This window comes from Chenopodium album, chromosome 21 (genome assembly GCF_948465745.1).
Source record: "Chenopodium album chromosome 21, dcCheAlbu1.1, whole genome shotgun sequence".
Lineage (NCBI taxonomy): Eukaryota > Viridiplantae > Streptophyta > Magnoliopsida > Caryophyllales > Amaranthaceae > Chenopodium > Chenopodium album.
Genome location: NC_137854.1, coordinates 28,926,701 through 28,952,848, shown reverse-complemented (window position 1 = coordinate 28,952,848; position 26,148 = coordinate 28,926,701). Strand labels below are relative to the sequence as shown.

The following is a 26,148-nucleotide window of genomic DNA, read 5'->3' as shown; positions in this document are numbered from 1 at the left end:
AGATTCCCCTCTTTTGGAGGGCACGTTTTTCCATTTATTACAAACTGTCCCTTTGATAGAGACAACTGAGCTAGAAATCCTAGCAGATTCCCACCTAAATTTCCGAACCTTTTTCTCTCCTTTCAAGTTACTAACTTGATCGTCGGAGGCGGAGCACCTACCAACAGGTGTCTCCGTTTGTCTTGCAGGTACAGGCCGCTCCGAACCAGTCTTCGAGCTGTAACTCTCCCGATGGACAAAAACACCCAAAACAAGTTTTGTTATCGATGTACTTTTAATATTTTACTAGGGCAGCTAACGCGCGCGATACGCGCGTCATAGCTAGCCATATCTTGAAGGTTTTTTTGGTTTGGCTTTTAAATCACAAAATTAGTTAAATTAACAATAAGAGAAATTTTTCCTAAAAAAAAAACAATAAGAGAAAATATGTAATCAACTATATTTAGGTGGTATAAATGTTCAAGACAACTAACATTTATGAAACCATAAAAGTACATAAAAATTTTAGAGGGTATAGTTGTCTAAACACTATTCATTAAAATATCATCTACATATTAATAAGGGTATGTATGTAAATACACATTTTGAAGGGTATAATTGGCATTACACTATTCATAAGAGTATGTTTCTACTTTTTATAAGGTAGGGATATATACAAAATTAATTATAACTTTTAATAAATATCCTATAAGTTGGTTCTATTTTCATCATAAAATTTGTTTTAAAAAGTTCTTTAAAATAAGATCCATTTATAATATATTTAAATTGTTTAAAATTTAATAGAGGATTAGTAAACATAAGTTTTAATTAGTAAAAATAATTGTTATTTGGTAAAATTACTTCCAATTCAATAAAATAATTTAAGCTCAATAAAAATAATTTCAAGTTAATAATAACATAGATATCTATTTATAAACAAAACTATACATATTATACTGTTATATACTATCATACGTCTAAAATCATGTATTATCAAAAGGGATTATGACTCTATTTAACATTCAAGTCAAAAGTTTATCCGAAAACTTTATCATTAATCTAGACATCGTCCGGACACAAAACTAGTTTCAATTAAAAAAAACTTGTGCAATTTGTGCCGTGCAAGTCCTCCCTAGCCCCCACACGGCCGCACCTCCATACGCTATTTATTCATTCCTCCCTAAAATCCCAACGTTAGTGAATGTAACGCGGTCTTACGCGCAAAACCAAATCACATTTTCAATAACAAAATAAAAAATTAATTAAAGTGAAAAAATTAGGAATAAATTGAACAAAGCCTCCCATTTTCAGCTCCAACCCCCACCAACCAATAACTATTTTTAAAAACTCACACGCTTAAATATCATTTCATTTCTATTAAAATATCCTTTTTTTTTCTTAGCCGACAAAATTTTTTATCCAAGATCAACAACAAAGAGTCATTTCAATTTGATCTGGGTTTTTTGCTAAATTTTTTATTTTCTGTATTATCAAAGAAAGAATTTTTCTTCTAAGGTAATTCTTCTTCTTTTTTTTTTTGTTATTACTTTTTTAATTATTGGTTTTGTAAATTATTCCTTGTTGATTTGATGTAAATTATGACCTCTGTTCCAAATTTGAATTTTTGGTTGTTTAAATTTTGATTGTTGAAATTTTAGGGAAATTAATTGAAGAAAATGAAAATTTGAGCTGGGTAATTGACTAATTGTTGATTGTGGAATTGTGGTATAAAATGGCGTCTAAATTAAGCAAAATGATTAGTTTTTGCTGTTTATAGCAAAAACTGAAGCTGAAATTGTTGGAAATTTTTTGAACTTTGTTTTATTTTTGAATTTTATCTTTTGGGGATTCTGAAATGTTAATCATTGCATTGACTTTTTTATGTGATAATTCATGATCAATTACTTTACAGGAGTTGAAACAAAGTTTTTTTTTTTTTAAAAGGAAAATTAATTCATCTGGTCTTCTTATTTCATGCCTAATCTTTGGATTCTTTGTTTTTTTTAGACACTATTACATAATTGGGCTATCAATTTAGCTAGATAGATGAATCAATTTATAAAGATGTGAAAAAAATTCAAATATAAAAAAAGGGGTTTCCTAAATTCTTTTGGTACTCCTGATGGTGTTGTGAGAAGTGATCTTTTTTATTTTATGAGTATAATGGACATAATCAGACATGATCTCCTACTTAATCAATGTAATTTTCGATATCGTTTGATTACTTTCGCTGTTTCGCAGTAGTTGGCTGTTTGGTGGGAAGATGGCTTGTTTTTGCATAAAGATCCGCCTGTTTAGTAGGTTTTTGATGGTTGATTTCGTACCGCGTTAAACCGTTCCCTATAGCTTCCTTGGAGTTTCTTCTTACCCCAAAATGTAGCAAATTCTTTTCTATATTTGCTAAGAAATGCAAATGTGTAGATTTTGTCTGTTTTTGTTGTTTGTTACACGAATGGCAGGAGAGTAACTTTCCGAAATGTGTCTTAGCTTTAATAAGCTTGTTTGAGTGTTTCTAATCAACATGTGGAGCAAGTGTTCATCTGCTGTTACTCTTGTTAGTTTGTTTTTGTTACTTTCCGAGGCTGTCCGTTCAGAAATTCATCATAAGAACTTTGTTGTTAATTATATCAGGAAATTGGATGACTTGCATTTTCCGAATCTCTGTAACATGATTCTTTACTGATTTCAAGCCCTTGTACTTATTATATGTTTGCTTGATGGATACTGATATATTTATTTTATTATTTCCATCTTTTACAGGCCTCCATAATCTGTATTGTACTCCTCTGTCAAACTTACCTTTGTTTGCTGTGTTTTTCCCTTCGTTTGTGCTGATAATAGAAGAAATCAGACATCAAATGGTGACAAATGATATCCACAGTGAATGTTCTAGCTCAACTTCATGGAGTAGTCAGCCTGATACAGAAGATGATAGGATGATAGCACTTATGCTAACTGAAGAATACTCTCAACTAGATGGTGCTGTTGCTCGACGTCTCACTAACCTTGCTCCTATTCCCGTAAGATTACAATTCTTTTCCCTTCACGATACTTGTAAGCCGTATAGAGAAAAGCTAGAAATTACATTTTGGTGTGCTTCTTAATCATAAAGTTATTTTTATTTTTACAACCAAATTACAAAAAATATAAGTATTAGCTTGTAGTATCCTGATATACCATTGATCCCCCATTAAGATTTTCCATATCTTAAATTCTCTTCCCTTCCCTGACCAACGTTTTTTTACCAAATAATACTAATACTAAGTTTTTCATTTTAGCTACAGCTATATGTATGATGAATTTTAACTAGAAGTCATTGTCCAAAGTGTATAAAAAAAATAGATACAAACTTTTATGCTCATGCTCAATGATCACCTTGTTGCATTGTGTTCATAACTTGATATATCATTATTGCTATCTCCGGATGTGCTGTTGACTGATATATCATAGTACTCTTCCTTCTTTGAGACAATCTCAATTTGTTAGCATTTGTCATAGTATGCGGATCTGAATGATAAGGGAGCACTTTAAAGTTTTGGCTGAAAAATGGTGTTACATTCATCTTTTTCGCCTTTTATCAGTTTATCTTTTCAAGGAAAATTCTGTATGGTTTTTATTTTTATTTATTTTTATTTTTATAGTAATTATACAAAATATTAATTACGTGAATTCTACAAGTAAAAATAAGGCCTCCAGGTTTATTCCTCTACTATTTTTGCCTTTGTCATTGGGAAGAAATTGTTGTTTTGCTTACCCGTGAGCTTGGTGGGGGATCCATAGCTCAGATGTAATAACAATTGGCTAAATCTTTTCTTATAATTTTTACTCCAATTGATAATTAAAATGTGTGAAAGGAAGGGATGGTTGATGGGATGCAGGGAAGTAGAGATACTTCTTCTAACTGCTGATATCCCCTGTTTAAATTATAGCATTTAGTTTATTACAGAATAATTTCTATAGTTCACTGGCTATCTTTGGCTGCCCTGTTGACCAAAGTTTATGATATCATGACAATATTTTATAACTATTGCTTTTTTAGTCTTACTACGGTAGCTCAATTTTTTGATTACCTTATTATTTTTTGGTAGGTTATCCCAAGAATAAATTCCTTTATCCCTACCGTGAATGATGCTAATTTGGACCACCAACGGCTTCTCCAGAGGTTTGTCCCATGCTTAAGCAGGGTTGTTGGATTTAAACATTCACTTTCTGAGAGGTGTGAGGATTGCAATTTTTTCTGTTTTCTCTTTTCACATCTCTCAATATATGGTAAAGAGTGAGAAATAACAATTTGGCCTCTGATTTGTTGGCCATGTATTGTTGTTCATGCTATCTATTGGCTTCTTGTACCTTAACTGCTTCAGTGCTTTTCAGACTACAAGTTTATGGACTCTTTGAAGTCAAAGTCTCCGGTGATGGAAATTGTCAGGTGAGTGGAACTGTACATAATATGCCAATGTTGGTTTGTAACATGATATAGCAGTCTTACTAATCTTTGTCTCACTGCAGTTTCGTGCACTCTCAGAGCAGATGTTCAAGTCTCCAGACTATCATAAGCTCGTGCGCAAAGAAGTGGTCAAACAGGTAAATTCCACATATCACCGTTAAAAGTTTTGTTCTCAAACGAAGTGGGGTGAGAATAAACTAGACAAGAGAAGGAGATAAAGTTTGAAATGCAGTTCATTAATTTCCACCTATAAAGTGCTGGTTGATATTTGTTTTGAGTTTGGTGACAAGAGTGCTAAAGTAGAAGATAAGAGACCCATATTCCTCAACTGTCTTTTTTCTATAAAAATACACTCTTGCTCCATACTTGCTCTATAAGTCTCCCCTTTCAGTTTTGTACGTAAGCTGGCTTGAGAAGGGAGATCCACACTTGCTCTATAAGTCTCTGCTTTCAGTTTTGTACGTAAATTTTGGGATGAAAGTCTGAACTGCCTTGAGAAGTCAAACACACACATTCTCTGGCTTGGGGTACATTTTTGGATGTGCCATTGATAATTATGCACTCTTCAGCTATAGTCCGATTTTCTATCATTAGCTCCAAAATTTTAATGTATGCTATCATTTTTTTCTTACAGCTAAAGGAGCACAGGTCTCTTTATGAAAATTATGTTCCAATGAAATACAAGCATTATTACAAGAAAATGGCAAAGTATGCCCTTTTTGTTTACAATGATTGCCTTATGTTTTCAGTGATCTTTTTTATTCAATTTTTTTTTGCAAAGCTCTAGTACTTATTTGCCATCTCTTCTTTGCATATGCAGAAATGGGGAATGGGGAGACCATATAACTCTTCAGGCAGCTGCTGATAAGGTAAGCATTTTGGCTATGCATCTTATATTTTCTTGTTTATGGGGTTGCAAAATTACTTTAATGTTATTTTCTTGTTTACGGGCATGTATATGCTGGACAAATTAAGATGTCATCTTCTATGAAACAAAAATATATGAAAGGTGGGAAAAAACATGTATAATGGCCGTAATATGGATCTAGGCGACTACTCTAACTAAAACCTATAGGACATACTCTTGAATGAATGACACAGTTTAATGAGTTGCCTTTGTCGGATCAGCTCTTTGTGACATACTCATGCACTCAGTGGCTGAGCGTATAAGAGTCTTGAATCCTGTATTTCAGGCAGAACTTGAACCCTGTGTATAGGTAAAGTGAGGGGCCTTTTTATATTTATAATGTAATCACAAATAGTCATGATACAGACTACCAGAGTCGTGCAATCACTATTGAATTTTTCTTGGAAAAAATGTAATTCAATCAGCTCTAATATAATACTATTGTCTCTCAGATAAGAAATAATATGACCAGAGCAATGTGCTTTATAATAGAGAACATACAGGAAAAATATTCTCAGCTAAGTGACCAGACTACCAGAAATGTTATACACTCATCTTTGTGCATTCTCTGGATCTTAAACATGATTATTTAAGCATTACCCAAAGTGAAGAAGATGAACTTTAAACTCCTAGCAATTTGTTTTAAGGTTGGCTTTCTTTCACAATGTATTAGATATAAAGTTTAAAAAATAATAGTAAGATCAAGTTATAGGGTAGGGATCCGGTGAGAATAGCTCCATATGTGAGAATCCATACTTAAATGAGAACTGATCCAAAATTTAGAACATATAAGTAAAAATTTAGTACATCGTGAGTAATAATTTAGAACATCTGCTTTTAGATTTAGATTTAGAACGTGTTAGTTAAAATTTTAAAAAACTTGATTTGAAAATTAGATCATACGAATAAAATTTAGAAGATGTGACTAATAGTGTGGAACATGCAAGTAAAAATTTAGAACATATGATTTAAAATTTAAAACAAATGACTAAAAATCTTAGAACACATAATTTAAAATTTAGAACATATAAGTTAAAATCTAGAACAAGTAATTTAAGATTAAGAACATGTGAATAGTAATTTAGGACATTTGATTTAACTCATTTAATATTTAGAGCATGTGAGCAAAGATATAGAACACCAGATTTCATACTTAGAACATGTGACTAAAAAATTAGAACATAGTAAGTATTCTCACATATGAAAGAGTTCTCACATAAATGATGGGTTCTCACAAGAGTCTTCCCCTAATATATATATATATATATATATATATATATATATAATCTCCCAACACACTTTTAAGTGTATTAAATCATATGAGACCCACTTTTCTTAAATATTGTGAAAAGTGTGTTGCAAGTATTCAAAAACGGAGGAAGTATATACATTTTGGTTCTTCTAGAAATAATTCACTCATGTAAAGGCGTATGAATAATTAATCTTGAATATTTTATTAACGGATGCTCTACAATTAAGCTTTACTCTGAACCAGATAGTGATTCCAGATGCTACTTAGAAATGTTATAATTTACCATCCCTTTACTGCTTCAAACAATTCAATTTTTAACTTATTGGCCCATATTTCTTTCTGAAGGCTCTTCACCATCTATTCTAGGAAGTATTTGAATTTGCTCCATCTGTAATAATATTCCTATCAGCAGTGTTTCATTTACTGTTGAAGTTCCTTACAGTTTTCACCTCCCTAGAAACTAATTTCCTCAGATTTCAGAGACTTTAAAACCCTGTCATTGCTATAGTTAATGTACGTAACAAACTGCTGTATCCTAGGAATGATATGGGCATTAGGGTGGAAAAGACCATAAGAGGTTTTCCATATGTTATCATTATTCCCTAATTGTCTCAATTACTTTGTGCTTCATGGGTTATATTTCGTCAACAAAATTATACATATGAAAAAATTACTTACGCCTACATTTTTTCCCATTATACCCTAAATGCCCCACCTAATGGGTCACACTTACCCCCACAGGCCCCACTAGGCCACTAACTCCACCCACCTTTTTTTTAATCTTTATTTACCTTCTAATGCCTTGTCTTATGGACCCCACTTACCCCATTAACATCAATTATTATCAATTTATAATATGATGTGACGTTTTTGTTCCTATAGTTAAAGATTTTTTTTAATTTTTTTTTAGAAAATAATATTGCCGTTCAATGTGCACATAGAGGAAGACCATTTTATCTAATTTTCTTCGATTGAAAAGCATACGACTTTAATGCACACTTGTTACAAGTCGTAGGGCAATTTTGTCACGGATACTTAGACCATCTCCAATGGTGAGACTCAACACTCAAGTGAGTATTTCTAGGAGAGAGAGTATTTTTTGCAATGTATACCAATAAGTTGGTATTTAAACTTAGCAACTCCAAAAGAAAGTTGCTAAGTTTAGACACTCAACTTTGAGACTCATTTGACAAAAAGTGTGGGCCCTTGTCAATATTCTAATATATTTTGTAATTTATTTAATTTTACCTTTTTTTAAAATTATTTTTTAATCTTATAATAATTGATGGGTCATAAATTGAAAGTGACATTTGAGAAATTAGACTTCACATGAGTTGGTAAATTGATAATTGGGTATGGTATCACTGTTGGAGGTAAAAAACAACTCATTTTGTATTTCAATTCTCAAACTTGATTCTCACCACTGAAGATGGTCTTATATAACAGAATATTTTATCCAATGAACCAAGAACTTTATTTTGAATATATGTGGAAGGATGAAGTGAAATGAAAGAACAGTGGAGCTACCCAAAACTTCAAATGCAGAGCCTTTTATTATATTAGTATTTTGATAGCAGCCTACTATACTGTGTATTTTTGGTTGACAGTCCATCATATAATTTGTTTTTCATGTGCATTCTGGTGGTTTCATTATGTGTAGTTTGCTGTGAAGATATGCCTCTTGACTTCCTTCAGAGACACATGCTTTATTGAAATTGTTCCCCAGTACCAGGCACCTAAACGAGGTATCCATGATATCTTTATACATTCTGTTGATATTCATATATTATTTGCTATAATGACAACTACAAGAAAGAGATTGAAGGAAGCCATTCACATACTTATGTTCATATTTTAAAATTTATGGTTTGCACTTCGTATGATTCAGCATCGAAGGTTTCACTAAAGATGCTTAAAAAGTTTAAAAGTAAAGTTTGCTTTCAACATAAAGGAATTGTTGAAAAATTAAAGGAATTTTTTTTGGTAATTTTGAGGCATTATCTTCTCCATGATGTAACCTTGTACATTTTTATTTGGGAAAGCTAAATTTTAAAAAAATTTCTTAAGAATAGTTTGAAGTAGAAAATTTTTGTAATAAAGTTTCATTATTTTAAGTACTGATTGATGTGAGCTGAATGTAAAACGACTAAATGAACTAATATTTAAATGTTCAGATATTCTCATTGGTAACCTTAAGTTTTTTCTTATATATGTTAAACTTGAAGAAAAGAGATTATCACGAATGACCCTTTGGTTTTAGATATATACTCTGTAAAATTGTTTGAAAAATGTTTTTAGTATAATTATAAATAACGAAAATCAATTCAAAAAGCTTTTTCCCTCCTCTCCCTCTCTCTACACCATGCCAGAACGCTCCACTCCAGAGCACCATTCCACACAACTATCCTCCTAACTTTGCAGCCCCTCCCCACTGCCAAACCACCAACCCTATGCCTTATGACTCACCCACACCCAACCTATTGAGGTTGAAATTCTCATCATCATCCAATCATGATATGGGACAATTATCTATTTTTTACTCCTTTGCATACCCCTTACTATTATTTTAAAACAACTTTGAGTCATTAAAAGTGCATCTTGAATCTTGATATATGTAAAAATAATGTTATTGTATAATATGTTCTTGGAATAGGTATAATAATATTTTCATAATATTAGTTTTTATAATAATAGACATCGAAGGTACTAATGACATGAAGAGTGTTAATGTTACTTAAAAATCAGAGGGTATATAAATTTTCCCTCGTACTGATTATTAATGATTAGATGAATTAACCTTTTTTTTTTTTTTTTTTTTTTTTTTTTTTTTTTTTTTTGGAGACTCAGTATGGACCAAGTTCCTCCTTTGATGATATGTAGAATATAAATATGCCTGTAAAGGAACTAAAGTGGCGTTTGGTTGGTGAAGTAAAAGGAATGAGATTAAGAAAGGGAAACACGGAGAATGGAAAGTTAATCCTTTATTTTTGTTATTTTGTATAGTTGATTGTTTTACATCAAGAAAGGGAATCACTTTTACAACCACCACTACCCCTCCTACAACCACCACCACTTCAAACTCCTTCACCCTACCTCCACTACTATAGCCACCGCCCTCTTCACCACTTGCTGCCGTTTCCCTCTCCTCCAATTGTCGTCTTTCTCCTCCAAACGTTGCCTGTCGCCGCTGCCATCCCTCTTCTGTCTCTCTCTCTTTTATTTTTTTTGTTTTTATATGAAAGCTTTTCTTAGATCTAGTTGTTTGTTTTTAGGGGGTTAAGGGTTGGTTTTTGAGTGTTTGGGGGTTGTTTATGACCATGGTGTTTATGGAGATGGTTAGGTTTTCTTGGTGGTTTTTGTGATGGATATCTTTGTTTTCGAGGGTGATGTGTGGTGTTCGTGGTGGGTGTGGGGTTTATTCTGAGTGGGGTTGGGTGGATTGAGGAGGGTGCTTTTTCGAGTGGATTTGAGTGGTTTTGGGTGGGAGTGTGTGGTTTTGAATGTGGGTGGGGATTGGATGTGGAGATTTTTCAGGGTTGGTGGGGATTGTTTTGGGTGGGCGGTGATGATGGCTAGGTTGATGGGTGATGGTTTCGGCAGCTAAGAGGTGGTGCTAGTGGCGTCTAGTCCATGGTTCTGGTGGTTGAGTGGTGTTTCAAAGTTGGTCAAGGGTAGTGATAAAGGTGGTCAAGGTAGTTGTATAAAGAGGAGTTTGGGGTGAGTGATTATTGTGGAGGGGTGAGGAATGAAAATATATAGGAAAGTGGGGAATGAGAGAGGTATAAGGAATGATTAATTTACTCCAACAATCATCATCATCGGGATTCAAGGTAGTTGATTGCCATACCCTTTCTTGAATACCCCCAACTAAATGCCCTTTAATAAGTAATTGTGGTGAAAAAAAAATATTTTAAGTTTTTTTTAGTGTATGTATTATTGATTATAAAAATCAATTTGAATTATGGTGGCAGAACACTACCACCAACATGATGGCGGAAAACTGCACTACCCACATTGAAATCGAAGTGATTCATAACTCCATCAAACTGATTCTATTACAGTATTATTACATACGTCACTTTCCTTGAATCGGCCTCATTCAATTGCTGAAAAGATGTCGACCCAGAATCATTTGGCCTTATTAATTAGAATCATGAGTTCTAATTTGGGTTGGTGGGGGTGGACGTGGTGGCTGTTGTTTGGGAGCAATTGCTGGGAAGCGAAAGGGGTAGGGCAATGATTTTGATTTATTTAAACAAAGAATATTTTTTTCTCAAAAATAAAAAAAAAAATTTGAAAATTGTTATATTTTCTCTAGTCATTTGTATATGCTGCAGTCAAAACTTATACCAAGTTTAAATATGATATGTACGAGTTCTTAGGTCATGACTCATGAGATTAACTTTAAATAGGGGCACTTTTTAAGTAGTTTACCTTAATCTTCCTCTGTAACTAAGCTGCCAGGTGCTTGGTCTCCAACTAGTTGTAAAAAGAATATCATACTTTGTTTTGTTTGTTTGTTTGTTTTTTTTTTTTTTTTTTTTTTTTTTTTTTTTTTTTTTTTTGGTACCATATTTACTTTTTGAAGAATTATTATTACATATCTTCGATGCGTTATATTTTTCTAACATCTTAATTTCCTTACTGGTGTATTTTCTATGATACAGATGCTTGGTTGAGTTTTTGGTCAGAGGTTCATTATAATTCATTATATGAACTAAGAGGTTTGTTCTTTGTAAAACTGGTGTATAGTTACATTAACTTTATTATTGTCACGAGTATGCATTTAATCAAGTCTAGAACCTTTCTTGCAGCCGCTCCTGTACCACCCAAGCCAAGGAAGAAGCATTGGTTGTTTTAGATTCTTGGGTATGATTGAAGTCTATTTATCAGATTAACTCTTTTGTACATTGCTTATACTTCATGTACACTAATATCAGAAAATATATTTGACTTATTCAGCATTAGGATTATCTATTCTTTTATGTTTTTTTTTTTCCCTCTTAAACAACCTTATTTTTGATCGATTGGGATATGCAAGACTGTGAAAGATGTTTATATAACTTATCGAGTTTTTGTTACTTTATTCTGTTAATAAGTTAATGAAATATTTGAATATTTTTTTTTTTTTTTTTCCTTGGCATTTTAGTTTTGAATATGCATGTAGTTCACTTTAAACATGTGAATGTGTGCAGAGAAGCACAACCTGTACGGTTGACCGGAACTGATTTCGTAATTAAAATTTTCATGTTCAAAATTGATTGAAATTTTTTTGAATTATATCGTTCAACTTCGTTGTTTTCCTTCTTCCTTTTTGTATATCGTAATTCCTCCCTTATATGAAAAAATAAAATAAAAATGTTGATGTGTTATTAAGGGTTGGGTCTCCCTCTTCAAAGCTCTACCTCGTTTCCTCTAGTTAATTTTTTAACATTTCAATAAATTTACATCACTTTAATTTGCTTTCTTATAAACTATGGTTGGTAAATAAATATTCATAATTCTTTGCTTTGTTCTAAGAAAAAAAGAGTTATCTCCATTGTTTTTAATTGTATTCCATTGTTAAATATGAGAATAGAGAGAGGAAAAAAAAAAAAAGTGAAAGGGCAATAATAAAATAACAAGCCAAGTGATTATTCTGAAATTGTAGTACCTTATACATCCCCTCCAATAGGAACTAAAGGCTAAATGTTGCACAAATCTTAGTTTACAAGGAATACTCGTATACCATAATATATAAAGTCGTACGATTAGCCACAGTACGAGACATCATCCAATTTTCCACCAAGTGTCGTGCTATAGGTAATCACTAATTATTAGTCTGACACATATGATTTATTTAAATAGATTTTTAGAATAAAATTATTATTTCAAAGTTTTATTTTTGATAAAATTCCAATATTTAATATCTATAATCAAATTTAAAATTTCATTATATATCTTATAAATTAGTTAACTTTTTCACCAAACAGCTCGTCATGTGTGCGAATGGTCATACCATGTAACAGCTTGTAAGAGCAACTCCAATGGTTGTAGCTAGGAACTTGCTTGCAATTTATAAAATTCCCTAGCTATTAGCTTAACCATTGGAGCTAAAAAATTAAATTAGCTTGGTCGAGCAAATTAGCTTAGCTAAGCTAATTTGCTTAAGAAATAAACTTGCCATAAAGATAGGTTGATGCATTAATAAAATTAAATGTAAAAAGCTAATTAACAAATTGAGGCACTATTAAATCACAAACTACTAGCTAACCATTGGAGCACAAATTAGCTACAAAAGAGATTAGCTTATAATCTTATGTGGCATAACAAGCTAATTTGTTAATTAGCTTACCATTGGAGTTGAAAAAAGTAACCCATATAATAATATTGATTGTGTTTCCCTATAACACTAACGAAATGACCCCTGTAACACTTACCAAGTAACCCCTATAACATTAACGAAGTAACCTCCATATAAGAATTGTGTTTATCAAATGTCGCACACGACAAATAACCATTAATGTGACACATTGACATGTATAGTGCTAAGTGAACGAAATTCGGATAGATTTTTAAGATAATAAATTATTTTAGAATTCTATTTTTCGATGATTTTCAATATTTCATATGTGTAAAATAAGTTATAACTTTCAATTAATTTCTTATCAATTTTAATTTTTACAATGAAAAAGTATTTTTAAAAATTGGTTTCTCAGTTTATGAACATTACAACAATTTTCCAAAAAGCTCTCATTTTTACTTTTTAGCAGAAGGTGTTGCAATTTTTTTTTGGAAGCAAAGGAATTAGTTTAAAATAACACCCATTTATAATACGTAGTATGTTTTAATCGATTGAAATAAAGTGCTTTACAATCTAATACAAGTATGATTTTATACTGTATATTTGTTGATCACAAATTATTAATGGTGGTATATTTTTATCATATAACTAATATTTGTACCAATATAATTATTAAGTAATAATTAACTCATGCATAGAAGATTGAGATTATACTACCTCCGCTTCGGATTACTTACAACAGTTTCCTTTAATGGGTGCTTCACATTACTCGCAACAAGTTTTTTTCTTTCCTTTTTTAGTAAGTTTTTGGCTATAAAATGACAATTTTACCATTACTTTTTTTTAAAACATCTTAATTAACTTACAAATCAATTCTTATTACATTAATCTCTAACGTTAATTAATTTAACCTTACCACCACATCCATTCTAATTCATTCACCTCCTCCATCTACATTCACATCTTCCTCCATAAGTTTTCTCTCTCTTCCTTCATAATCCACCACCTTCAATAGCAACCACCACCATCACCACCGCCACTACCACCGACCACCACTGCCACCATCTTTAATGGAAACCACCACCAACATTGCCGCCACATTTTCTCTCTCTTTCTTTGCTTTTTTTCCTCATTATCTAAATTTGAAGGTTCTTTTGTCAAATTTAACCATCAAAACTATAGATCTAGAGTTTTGAAGAGTTTTGATGGTTAAATTTCACCAATTCAAGCTTCAAATGATGATGGAGAAGGGTTTATGGATTTGTCAAAGGTTTGTTCGTGGTTGCTAGGTCGTCGGTGAGTCGGCGTCGGGTGTATGGGTTTGTGGGTTTCGGTTTCGGTTTGTGGGTTTGATTTCAGATTTGGGTTCAATTGCTAGTTTTGCGTTTTCTGGGCATCGTGGGTTGGATTGGGGTTTGCTGCGGGGTACAGTGGTTTTGGGGTTTTGATTGGAGGGTTCGTGGATGGTGTTGGAAGCGTCGGTGTTGGGTGGTAGTGCTGGGTGGTTGTGTTGGGTGGTGGTGCTGGGTTCGATTCTGGGTGGTCGACAGGTCGGTGCTATGGAAGGTTCGTGGGTGGTGTTGGGTGCGTCGGTGGTGCTGGTTCAGTGGTGGTGGGTGGTTTTGGTGATGCTGGGTGGTGGTGGTGGGTGGTTTCGGTGATGTTAGGTGGTGATGGTGGTTGGTTTCGGTCGTGCTTGGTGGTGTGGGTGATGGTGGGTATTTATTTTAATTAAAGTTGAATTTATTTTTCCATTTTTTTTTGGTTGGATTAAAAGTTAAACATATACCCTTATTTTTCCATAATCATACTTTCAATCTTTTGCCTCGGCCTCCGCATACATGTCCTTTGTTGCGAGTAACATGAAGCGGAGGTAGTATATAATACCCTCTCCGTTTCATAATATTAATCCCATATGGAATCAATCACATAAAATAAGAAAAGAAGAATACTAGTACGAGTATAAAAAAAAGCCATGACTAATCCCAACTTTGCTCCGTCCACCAATATTAATCCCAACTTTCGTTTATTCTTTATTACTCCCAACTTTATAGCCCGTTAATTTTTATCACTCCCTAATGACTTGAAACTAGTTGAAGAGGTAAACTTTGCATACTTGTGATTATGTGTACACGAGTCGCAACATGATAGGTTAAAAATAAAAATAAAAATTTTACAAATTTTTTTTTAAAAAATAAATCCCTAGCCCTCCCACAACCCCTTCCACCACCACCACCTCCCCTTCCGTCAGCCCTACCACCTCCTCCATTAGCCTCACTCTCGAAACCAGCAGGTGGTGGTCGAAATTTGCCGGAGAAGGCAGCGAGGTGGATTAGTCTCATAATAAAAAAAAAAAGTTTAATGTCGATTAAACAAAATTTCTACAAATAATTATGATAATAAAATTATTTAGGCTTTTTAAGGAAAAATACACTTTAATAATCTCAACTACAGACGATTTACTTTTATAATTCCAACTAAGGTTTATTATCTAGTAATCCTAATTATTCGGTGTGTTTGCCACCAATAGTCCCAATGACCGATTTCATACTTTTTTTAAATAATCTTTTAACATTTATTAAAATCAATCATAACTTTTAATATATATCTAATAAGTCATTAACGTATTTTTTATATGAGAAACTCATAATAAATGTTAAAAGATTAATTTTTAAAAAAGTATGAAATCTGGCATTTATCAAGCAACTCTGACATCATATACTCATAACAGAAGTCATAACACATTAATGGGAGCATAGTCAGCCAAATGCAGACGACGCTACGTTAGTAGTAAAAAATACACACAGGCATAACTAATACTCCGTAGATCTCACAAGGACACACAAGTTTAAATCTCAGCTAGGCAGCTAGCCCAAATGCAGCCGAGGCACATTGGCTGCATGATGACCAAATCAACACAGGTCGCAGACATAGATTTTATAATCCGTGGTTAAAGAATTGACAGCCATGTAACTCCAAAAGGCATGGCTAGGCCTGGTTATTGGGCATGGTATGGTTATTAGGCATGGTATGGATTTTATTAGGCCTGGTTATTGGGCATGGTATGATACTAGTATGTGGCCGGATGTGGTGGTACAGGGCATTAGTAGGCCGGGCAATAACATAGAATTGAGCATCTTCAAGCTATAGTCCACTTCAGACTTCAGCAACAGAATTGAGCATATTCAAGTTATAGACTTATAGGCGGTTCAGCAACATGCAAATATTACAATTTACAACAGCATGTAGCACATCAGTGAAAACTGAAACATATTCCCAGGGCATACATTAAATTGTAACCTTCACCAGAAACCGGTAATCCCTGACATTTATATGCTTCAGCCACTCAAGCTTAATGATTTTAGCATGAAAGAGCACAACATATAATCTATCCATCATAACTACAAATGAGTATTGAAGCAGCAAATTTTATAATTTGCAACTGCTTTCAGATTTAAGCATCAGTCCAACTTCAACATTACAACACACCTCGACGTGTTTACATTCAACTCATTTCTAACGACAGCAATTCGTTTTACATCACACGTATACTAATCACAAACATAATCAGCAACAATTTCAATGTCCTATCTTATTATGTAATTTCATTCAGCAACATCATCACACCACATTTTTTTAACTTTTATTTTTCCAATACAGTCAAACAAACAGATCACAATTCAAAGACTCCCAAATAAACTAAACATAACATCATAACATAGTCACTAATCATCCAAACCTAATCACTACCTTACTATGCCAACATTATTAAGCACAAAACACAATAGCAACAACCAAATAACAATTTTTCCTTCCATAAATAAACAATTAATTATGCTACACTTATTTCCAATCAATTTTCTACTCTACCATTACCAATCAAACCCTGAGAATCTGAAGCTTATTAGCGAAAGCAATGGCAACCCAGTCAGGCTGAGACGAAGACCACTGAAGCTGCTCAATCTCCGCCCCAGCCGTATACGCCAAAATGGGGTCCAACCCACCTTCCACAGGCTGCCCCATTGAAGACAAGTCCCAAATCAAAGCCTGCATATCATCACCAGCAGTACAAATATGACAAGAACTATGAGGTGCCCAAGCAATAGCATTAGCACTTGCTTGATGCCTCTGCAACTCCACCACCGGAAGCGTCGGAAAGCGAATATCCAACACAACAACCTTAGGACTATCCATTATAATAGTTGCCATATACCTTGGGTCTTGCTTATTCCACCCTAATCTAACCAATGGAGTATCAGGCTCAGAACTCTCGTAAATTATCGTCGAATGTTCTTTATCCCTCAAATCAAAAACCCTAACAGACCCATCAGCCGAAACCGACGCAAAAACCCCAGCACCACCCCAAGCAATATCATAAACCTCCTTATCATGCGCAATCAATTGAGTATCAACAGTTTCCCTCTCAATATCCCAAATCGTACACGTCGTATCAATCGAAGAAGTCCCAATACGACGCGGCTCAGCCTCATTCCAATCAAACGAGGTTAAGGGTCCACAATACTCGGAATTCCTGTTCCCATTAAGAAGAGATTTGAGCTCAACTGAGTTGGAATCTGAATTGATGTGCCAGATTCGAAGGTAATCGGATGAAGTAGCGAGATAATCGGGTTTGGAGCAATCTTTGTCGGGAATGAAGATTGCTTTGGTGGGTGGGTAAGGGTGGTCAAATGAGAGAGAAGGGTCGGCTTTGATTTCGCCGGTTGAATCGTCGAGTTGAACGATTTCGACGCGGTTTTGGGAGTGTTCGAGGAGGGAGGCGATTGCGAGACGGTATTTTTTGTCGCGACGAACGCTCCAATTCATGGAGTAGATGTGCCAGGGTGCTTCGTAGGTGTAGATTTCGGAGCGTTGCTTCTGTTGGTCGTCGGAGGAGAAGGGTTCTGGGTTCATTGGTGATGGTTCACTGCTTGCTCCCATTGTTTGTTAACGGAGGTTTTCAAGGTTTCAGCTTTTTTTCAAGTGGTGATTGTTTGAGATGGGGGATGAAATGGGGGCCGGAGGAGGGTTGTTGTTGCTCTCACTCTCAGTGTGATAGTAGAAGTGAGGATATTTTTGGTAAAAAGAGTTTTGATAGGTATGTGGATTTGACTTACGGGGTGTCAATTCAGGTGGACGGTTCAATTTCAAATTGGATTTATCGAATCTAGGTTATAACGGGTGCAAATAGCTAGCTGGTTGGCTAGAATAGATTTGAAAAGATTACGGAAGATCAAACTCCAACATTACAGTCTATCCATTTTTTTATTAAAGAAAGATCCTACATCTCTCTTGTTCTGGAGCAATTGAGCAAAAGATGATCTAAGGTTTCATTTTGATTATTGCAATGAATGCAATCTGGACAGATTATTAATGGGATAATGTTCCTTTTATGATGAGTGTCTCGAACGCCTAAACTATTATGGAATATTTGCCATAAGAAAACCTCAATTTTCGGGGGTATATCAATTTTCCAAATCTATTGATGGGGCCAATTATTATCTTCAAAAAATACATTATGAGCTAATCAAGTAGCTCACTTAACTGAAAAATTATCATGCGTATTGAGGCCCCACACGGAAGTGTCTCACATATCATTAAGTGGTTATGGAATGCTTATGATTTGCGTCGTTATGTTTTCAGAAAATAAGTTTCGTAATTTTTTGTTTATTCCACTGTTTATTGGGTAAGATAAGGCCAGGTCTGATACTTTATTGTCAAGATTTATTACTTGGGTTCCATCTAAGGGGAGGATTTCTAAAATACTTTGATTAGCTACCCAATTGTCGAGCCAAAAGAAAATGTCTTTGCCATCACCTATTTTCCAACAGATACCCTTTCCAGATCCTCTCGTTGCGCTTCGATCTTTCTCCATATGCGAGATTCGTATGAATTGTGTTTATACTTAAAAAAAGGAAGTCTTACGCAAAAAATTATCTTTCATGACTTTTACCCAAAAGATAGTAGGATCTGTCATGATTTTCCAACCTAATTTAGCTAAAAAATCTTTATTTAGTGGCAAGGTTCGGCAAAGCTAAGGCTCAGCCCTACCGCATTCTTTGGTCTACAAATTTCATCCCAAGCTATCAAAGGCGTATTGTTTTTATCTTTTGAAAACGCCAAAAAAAATTTCAGTATAAACAATTAATCTTGGAAGCAACATCACTTGGCAAGAGAGAAGAGGAGCACAAGTAAGAGGGTAGAACCTCTAAGTGTGGCGTCTAACTTTAGACAAAAAAACTGATTCCCAATGTTGGATTCTTTTTTCAATTTTATGGAGAATAAGATTGTAATCTTCATTCTTGGGAATATGAGAGCTAAAATTAACTCCAAGATAGCGACCCAGACCTGATTTGGGTGTCATGTTATAATGGCTAGCTAAACTAATATGTGTTGAATTTAGAATTTTTTTCGAAAAAATTATTGACGATTTATGAAAAATTTTTAATCTAGAAATCTTGCAGAAATCATCTAGTAAGGTTTTTAATTTGTTGCAGCAACTAGAAGTCGCTCTACAGAAAATAAGACTATTATCTACAAATAACAGACATGGAATGCTGAAGGAACAAGGGCAAATTTTGAAACCTATTCCAGAATTGTTCTCAAGACTCTCAATAGAAAGTTTCCTAACTAATATTTCCGTGCAAATGATAAAGAGGTAGGGGATAGACGGTCTTCTTGGCGAAGGCCTCTTGACGGTCTAAACCATTAAGTGGATGTTTTGTTAATTTTAAAGAGTAAGAGACTTTTGTTACACATTCCTTAATCCAAGAAATCTATTTTATAGAAAAACCAAAAGCTTTTAGACTTCCTTCAAAGAAAGTCTCATTCTACTCTATCATATCATAAGCCTTTTCCATATCTAGCTTGAGGACACACCACTCTGTTTTATTATTAGGCTTATGGAAAGTGTTTAAAACTTGTTGAATAATTGCATGTTATCATGGATCGAACGATTTGGGGTAAAAGCAATTTGCAAATGACTCACCATTTCTTTTAGAATTGGACACAATGTGTTCACCAAGATTTTTAAAATTGCCTTATAAACCGTGTTTACCAGGCTTATTGGTAAAAAAATGACTTGACATTTTTGGTAATTTAGTCTTTGGGATATTGTGATAAGAGTATGATCCAAAGAAGGCGGAAGCTGCCCATGGTGAAAGAACCCCTGAATCGCTAAATAATTATCATTTTTTAAAAAAAATTGACCAGGTAGGCATCGTTCACTTCACCTTATTTTAACGGAACTGAAATTATTCAAACTGAACTGAAATTTTTTTTTGGTGAACTTCAATTATTTTGAATTTTTTTTTGCTGAACTTCAATTAACGCAATAAATTAGTCATAAGTATGATTGGGCTAAGTGTAGTTTGAGTGGGATTAGGAATTGGGCTTGGATTTGGACTTGGACTATTATTTAGAGATATGATCTATAAATAATAGTCATGCCTAGGGTTGATTAATTAAGTCACAATTAACATACAGTGAATTGTGAATCTAAGCAACCAACATCCAAAAGCCCTCACCCCTCTCTCTCACACGCACGCCTCTCTCTCTCCCCTCTCACCCACGGCCGGCCACCCCTAGTGGCCCACGTGGTGTTGCGCGGTGGTTCTTGGCTAGTTGATCGTTCGTTCATCTCCGTAGAAGGTCGATAGAAGGGTTCTTTCGCGACTAACTAGCATTAGTGGAGGTCTTAATCTGTGCCCGTGGACCAAGTAGAGGAATCACGTTTGAGGTTCTTTATCTCCCCTATTGTTCTTGCTCGATCACCGTGGAATCACGCATCAAAGGTATAATTCTTACTTCTTTATGTGTTATGCATGAGATCCTTGGTTTGGTGCTATGTGAATATGATTCATGCTATTTCCGCATTTAGTACCTATAATCTCCTACAGTGGTATCAGTTAGCCTCTTGTATTTATATATATTGAGTAATAATTCTTTAATAATCCACAATTTTAATTCAATTAGGAGGGAGAATAATTTAATTATGGGTCAATTGTTATTTTAAATGTGATTTAACAATATAGAATCATTAAAGGTGTTTAATTTGCTCCATATTAGCCTTGATTTGATCCGAAATTTGCCCTATAATACTCGAAAATTCGAACCCCATAAACCCTATTTTTCGAAAATTTCGAAATTTTAAGCCCTAATTTGTGAAATTTTGTGTTTAATTTTGATTTATTTCGATGATAATATGTTTAAGGAATTTAATCTATTTGATTACATGTTAAAATTATGAATTTTCATGATCAAATTATTTAATTTAAGTGTTAAATTAAATTGGGGATTAATTTCATTAAGAACCCTAATTTCAAAATTGAATATGATTTAGTTTTGGAATTAATTGGACCACATAAAGTTTAATTTAATTTTACAAAAAAAATCTGTTTTGTTTTATTTAATTAAAAATAAAATAAAAAGGGTAAAATTACAGCAGCAGCCACCGCGGCTGGGTGGCGCTGCCATGACGGTGCTGCTGCTGGTGGTCCAGGAGGGAGGGGCGGGGCTGGGTCGGATCGCAGGGGGCAGCGCAGCAGTGCACCACCCCGTCGCGTGTGCTGCTGCTGCTGTCCTTGCGTCGCTGCAGGGGCAGCGTACACCGCAAGGTGTACGGCCACCGTGGCTGGCTTCGGCTGGCCACACCACGGTGGCTGACGCGTTTTTTTTTTCAAAATTTTTTTTTTTTTTTTAATTTTGTTTTGATAAAATCAAATTTCAAATTTTAAAAAGGATAAGTTTTAATTTTGAAAGGATAATTAACAAAGTTAAAGTTGTTATTTTTGTTAAGTTTGGATAATTATGGAGCAAAAGATTCTATTTGGATAATGATTGATTAAATAATGTGATTATCCCATAATTATTTATGGATGATAATTGATTTAAAATATGTGATTGGTTAGTAATTTGGATAAAATTTCCTAAATAAGTTAAGATATTTATGGAAAATAAATATGATTTATCTTCCATAATTCAAATAAGATTTGATTCTATCTCATACCTAAATTATAATATATGATATTTTATGGTTGGTCATGAATAATATATGATATTATCTAATTACAGTAATTAATTAGATTTGTCACTTAAGTTCGAGAACAAAGCTTTTAGAATCAAATTAAGTTCGAGAACTTGGAGAATATGGGTTTAATTATGTTGGGTGGCTATACTTTAGGATTATATTTGTCACTTACTCTGCAAATTGAAGATTAGCGAACTTTTGTTGAATTTCTTATACAGTTCATGTGACAGATTTTAACCTTGTTTCTCTTTGTTTGTAGAAATTTTGATATTTGTTTCAGTTCTTTATAATTATTAAAAGCTAATTGTTTCTATAAATTTGATAGGGGTAGCAATAGTGTTAGTTGATGTATGGCCTACTAGAAGTTGTACTTTAATTGAATTACCCATTAGATTATGATATGAGATTAGTGACTTAGTGAGAAATATCATCTTTGTGTAATATATCACTGACTATTTGTTAAATTAAAAGTATGATGTCCATGTTTATGTATTTCAATATCTAATTAATTACTTAAGTTCTAGTCCGATCCATAGTTAATTAAAGGTTTGCTATAGATTTATGGTCGTGTGTAACAAGAAAGTTTGCTGTCTACTGTTGTTTTTATGCTGCTAGGTTGATGTTGTATATATTGGTAATGTTGTTTTTATGCTGCTAGGTTGATGTTGTATATATTGGTAATGTTGTTTTTATGCTGCTAGGTTGATGTTGTATGTGGTATTGTTGCTGTCTACTGTGGTTCTATTGCCGCCATTTGTGACAGTGTTGCTGTTGTATGCTTCTAAGGTTAGTTTGTTGCTGCCTATGTCCAAACTGTTGTGACCCTATTTTTTCAATTTCATTTAAGATAACAGAACTATAAGAAAACATTTGAGCCACCCTATTTTTGGCGAGTTCACTTTGATATCTTTCTTTGTTTGATTCCTTTCTTATAAAGTATGCTTTATTGTACAAATTCAATTCATTTCTTAACATGTTTTTAAATTGAGATGCACCCCATAATATTCTCCCCTGTTTTAGTTTGATAATTACAATATTAAAAGGTACCACTTTACCATTACAACAAGACACATTGCTTTTAATGTAAAATGAAAGTATTTGGGAGCTTTCTAAGTGGACCAACTTCATTACATTGTTTCTTCTCTAATAACTGATTGTATGTAGGTATACCATATATTAAATTTGCGGAGATTGTTAGGTAAATTACTTCATTCCAAACACAAGGTACAGGGCATCTTTCCCTACTACACTCAATCTATTCCCCCTCTCTTTCTTATGTCTTTTACAATAGATGTGATCATGTGAAGTTAAATTATTGTGAGACTTAATTTGCTTTGAATCTCCCTAAGCTATTGAGGGGATGGATTTTAAAAGTATTTTGAGTTTTTCTTACTACAATGTTCTATTCTTCTATATTTTTTTCTTCTTGAGAAATTCAATTAATATTCATCTGTTTGCCCGTTTCCTATATTTGAAATATTTGCTCTGGAGAAAGACACCCTATTGTAGGAGGGAATTACAAAAATTCTATCAAATCAGATGGTCCTGGTCAAGTTAATGAGTTTAAGACTTTAAGGTATGTATCCTCCTGTTTCCTTAACTTTATAGATAACTCCATTAAACTCCAAAATAATAATCTATAGAACATTCATGCTATTCATACTTGTTTTGTGGGATTTGAAACAGGTCTTGTGTTTAAGGTGCCCCTCGTTTTCATTCAACCAGATTTATAAATGCTGATCTGTTGTTGGTGATGCTGCTGCTAAATGGCTGCTGACCTGTTGTTGTTGCTGCCTAGCTATGTTGTTAAATATTGTGATTTTTTTGTTAACTTTGAACGATTAATATACTTTCTTTTGGGATCAAATTGTAATATTACAATTATTTTTAAATGAAAATATTCAAGTATATATGTATGTATGTCTTTCTTCATTAGTATAGGGAAAAAAAAAAGCAAAATAAAATTTATTTTTATTTAGTCCTTTTAATTTTTTTTTTTTTGACAAATAGTTCTTTTTTTGCAACGATATTTATCATAGCTAAATATTTAATTTTTTAACAACGACAAATGTCGTTGCGAAACATTTTTTTACAACGACAAATGTCATTGTTATAAATATATTCCATATAGCTAATAACACTATGTATGGCAACGACAAAGTTATGACAACGACAATTGTCGTTGTAGAAAAAATTTCTTTAGCAACGACGAAAGTCGTTGCACCCATTTTTTGTGACGCCCATACCTGCAACGACAATTGTCGTTGCTAAAGTTATTTTTTGCAACGACAATCTATTTTTCGCAACGACTTTTACCGTTGTGAAAAACTAGTTTTCTTGTAGTGATATATGATCATTAGATAATGTATAAGTGAACAAATTTTGTAATAAAATGTACATATATACAAAACTAAATGATCATGTTAGTAAACTGAATGAACAAATTTGAAAATACATATTATAATTAATAATAATTAAAATGCCTTTTCCAAAATTGTTCAAATTCAGCACGGGTTTCACAATACTTAAGCAAATAACCAAACAAATTTGTAAATCTATCCAAAGCTCTCAAAGCCCCAATATGCTTCTTTGAATTTTGCTCAATGTGCCAAACACAAAGACAATAATGATGCACACTTGGGGGAAATACATTCCAAATACCGGCTGCAATTGCTTGAGCTTGATCTGTCATAATTGTGATAGGACTTTTGTTTCCCATAGATTTCAAGAATGTATCAAAAAGCCACACAAAAGATTCGGTTCGCTCATTGAAAATAAAATCCATACCAAACATGAGGTTATTAGCATGATGATTCATACCAACAAACGGAGCACAAATCATTCCATGTTTATTTGTCCTATACGTGGTATCAAAAACCAGCAAATCTCCAAAATACTCATAATCTCTCTTCATCCGATCATCACGCCAAAAAAAGTTAACTAAACACCCATCCTCATCTTGTTCAAAATCATAGTAAAATTTAGCTTCATTAAGTTGTCTTTTAGCAAAGTATTTGATCAATTAATGACAGTCACAACCATCAAGTAAAGCTCGTTTTTCAGCAGATAAGCATTATAGGCATCCGGTCCCGTAAATCCTAAATTAGGAGACCCACCAACATCCTTCTTCATTGCCCTCAAGGCTGCAGAAATTTTAACTCCACTACACCTTAATGTAGACATGAATTGCAAATTTTCTTTAGAAACACTCCTTTGAAACCTTAACAAATGTCTCTTTTCTAGAGGAATCATATGATGATTATGTTTCATGTAATGCTTTGTACATGTCCATAAACCTAAACGATCAATCTTAAACTGAATAAAAGTCAAACAACCAGTTCTTATATCAAGTCTCTCATAAGCCCTTTTATTATTTGTCTTCTCATCCTTCCAACCTTCATTGCAACAAACAAATTCATTATAAGCATATTCATTATATCAAAGCCATGCTTAAAAGCATATTCATTATAAGTATCATAAGCTTCTTGTTCAGAATTAAAATCTTTATAAAGTAACTTTGATTTAGTTGCTTCTTCAAACAGAATACCCATTGCATAAGATTTTAAAAATGAACATAATGAATAACAGATATGTACAAATACAAAACAGTACATATATAAATGATCATTTAGCATTATCAATGTGATCAAAATATTTAAATAAATTAAAGCACTGAATATTAGTGTAATTGATAATGATCATTTAAAATTATACAAATGTTCAAAATAATAAAACTACATAAACAAACAATAACTAATAAACATAAAATACAGTATAATGAAATGATAATACACAGTAGCGAAAACAACTATCAAAATCAAAATTCACAAATAAAACTAAATTAAAGACAAAATCAAATAATTATACAACAAATAAACCTAAAATAGCAATCAAAATCAGAGTACTCAAAATCAAGCTAAATCAGAGACTAATTTGATTTAAAACAAAAACAATTTAATCAAACAAATCACAACCATAAACAACTAAAACAAAAACAAAATCAGTCCAAACAACTCACATTGATCATAATCAAACAAATCACATTCATTAAACAACTAAAACAGAAGTAAAATTAATCAAAACAACTCACATTGATCATAATCAAACAAATTACATTCATAAAACAACTAAAACAGAATAAAAAATGGTCAAAACAACTTACATTGATCAACAAATGAATTAAGCAATCCAGTAAAAGACAGAAAAGCAACTTCACAGTCACGATCAAACTCGGAAATCGAAGAATGCTGAAATT

At 33.2% G+C, this 26,148-nt stretch overlaps 1 protein-coding gene and 1 pseudogene across 3 annotated transcripts; one reads left to right on the top strand and one right to left on the bottom strand.

Annotated features, from left to right (window-relative positions):
- The first annotated feature begins 1,293 nt into the window (after positions 1–1,293).
- Positions 1,294–11,666, top strand: LOC145601580 (OVARIAN TUMOR DOMAIN-containing deubiquitinating enzyme 12-like). Of its 3 annotated transcripts, none has more exons than XM_081657621.1 (10): positions 1,294–1,494; positions 2,824–2,999; positions 4,068–4,141; positions 4,354–4,408; positions 4,489–4,563; positions 5,061–5,134; positions 5,247–5,295; positions 8,246–8,330; positions 11,253–11,309; positions 11,400–11,666. In XM_081657621.1, exons 2-10 carry the CDS (start codon positions 2,838–2,840, stop codon positions 11,444–11,446), a joined length of 678 nt encoding a protein of 225 aa, XP_081513747.1. In that variant the 5' UTR covers positions 1,294–1,494; positions 2,824–2,837; the 3' UTR covers positions 11,447–11,666. The 3 variants fall into 3 exon arrangements, with proteins under 3 accessions (XP_081513747.1, XP_081513746.1, XP_081513745.1); XM_081657620.1 differs by having other exon boundaries at positions 1,295–1,494; positions 2,821–2,999; XM_081657619.1 differs by having other exon boundaries at positions 1,295–1,494; positions 2,740–2,999.
- A 4,995-nt stretch (positions 11,667–16,661) lies between these two features.
- On the bottom strand, positions 16,662–17,898 carry LOC145601722 (WD repeat-containing protein LWD1 pseudogene; annotated as a pseudogene).
- Between the last annotated feature and the right edge of the window lie 8,250 nt (positions 17,899–26,148).

What these genes read in the sequence shown, in the direction of transcription:
- LOC145601580 (XM_081657621.1), top strand. Translation starts at nt 2,838, where the DNA reads ATGGTGACAAATGATATCCACAGTGAATGTTCTAGCTCAACTTCATGG. An exon ending in CACCAACGGCTTCTCCAGAG is followed by an intron (nt 4,142 to 4,353) that starts GTTTGTCCCATG and finishes AGTGCTTTTCAG; the next exon opens with ACTACAAGTTTATGGACTCT. An exon ending in CCGGTGATGGAAATTGTCAG is followed by an intron (nt 4,409 to 4,488) that starts GTGAGTGGAACT and finishes GTCTCACTGCAG; the next exon opens with TTTCGTGCACTCTCAGAGCA.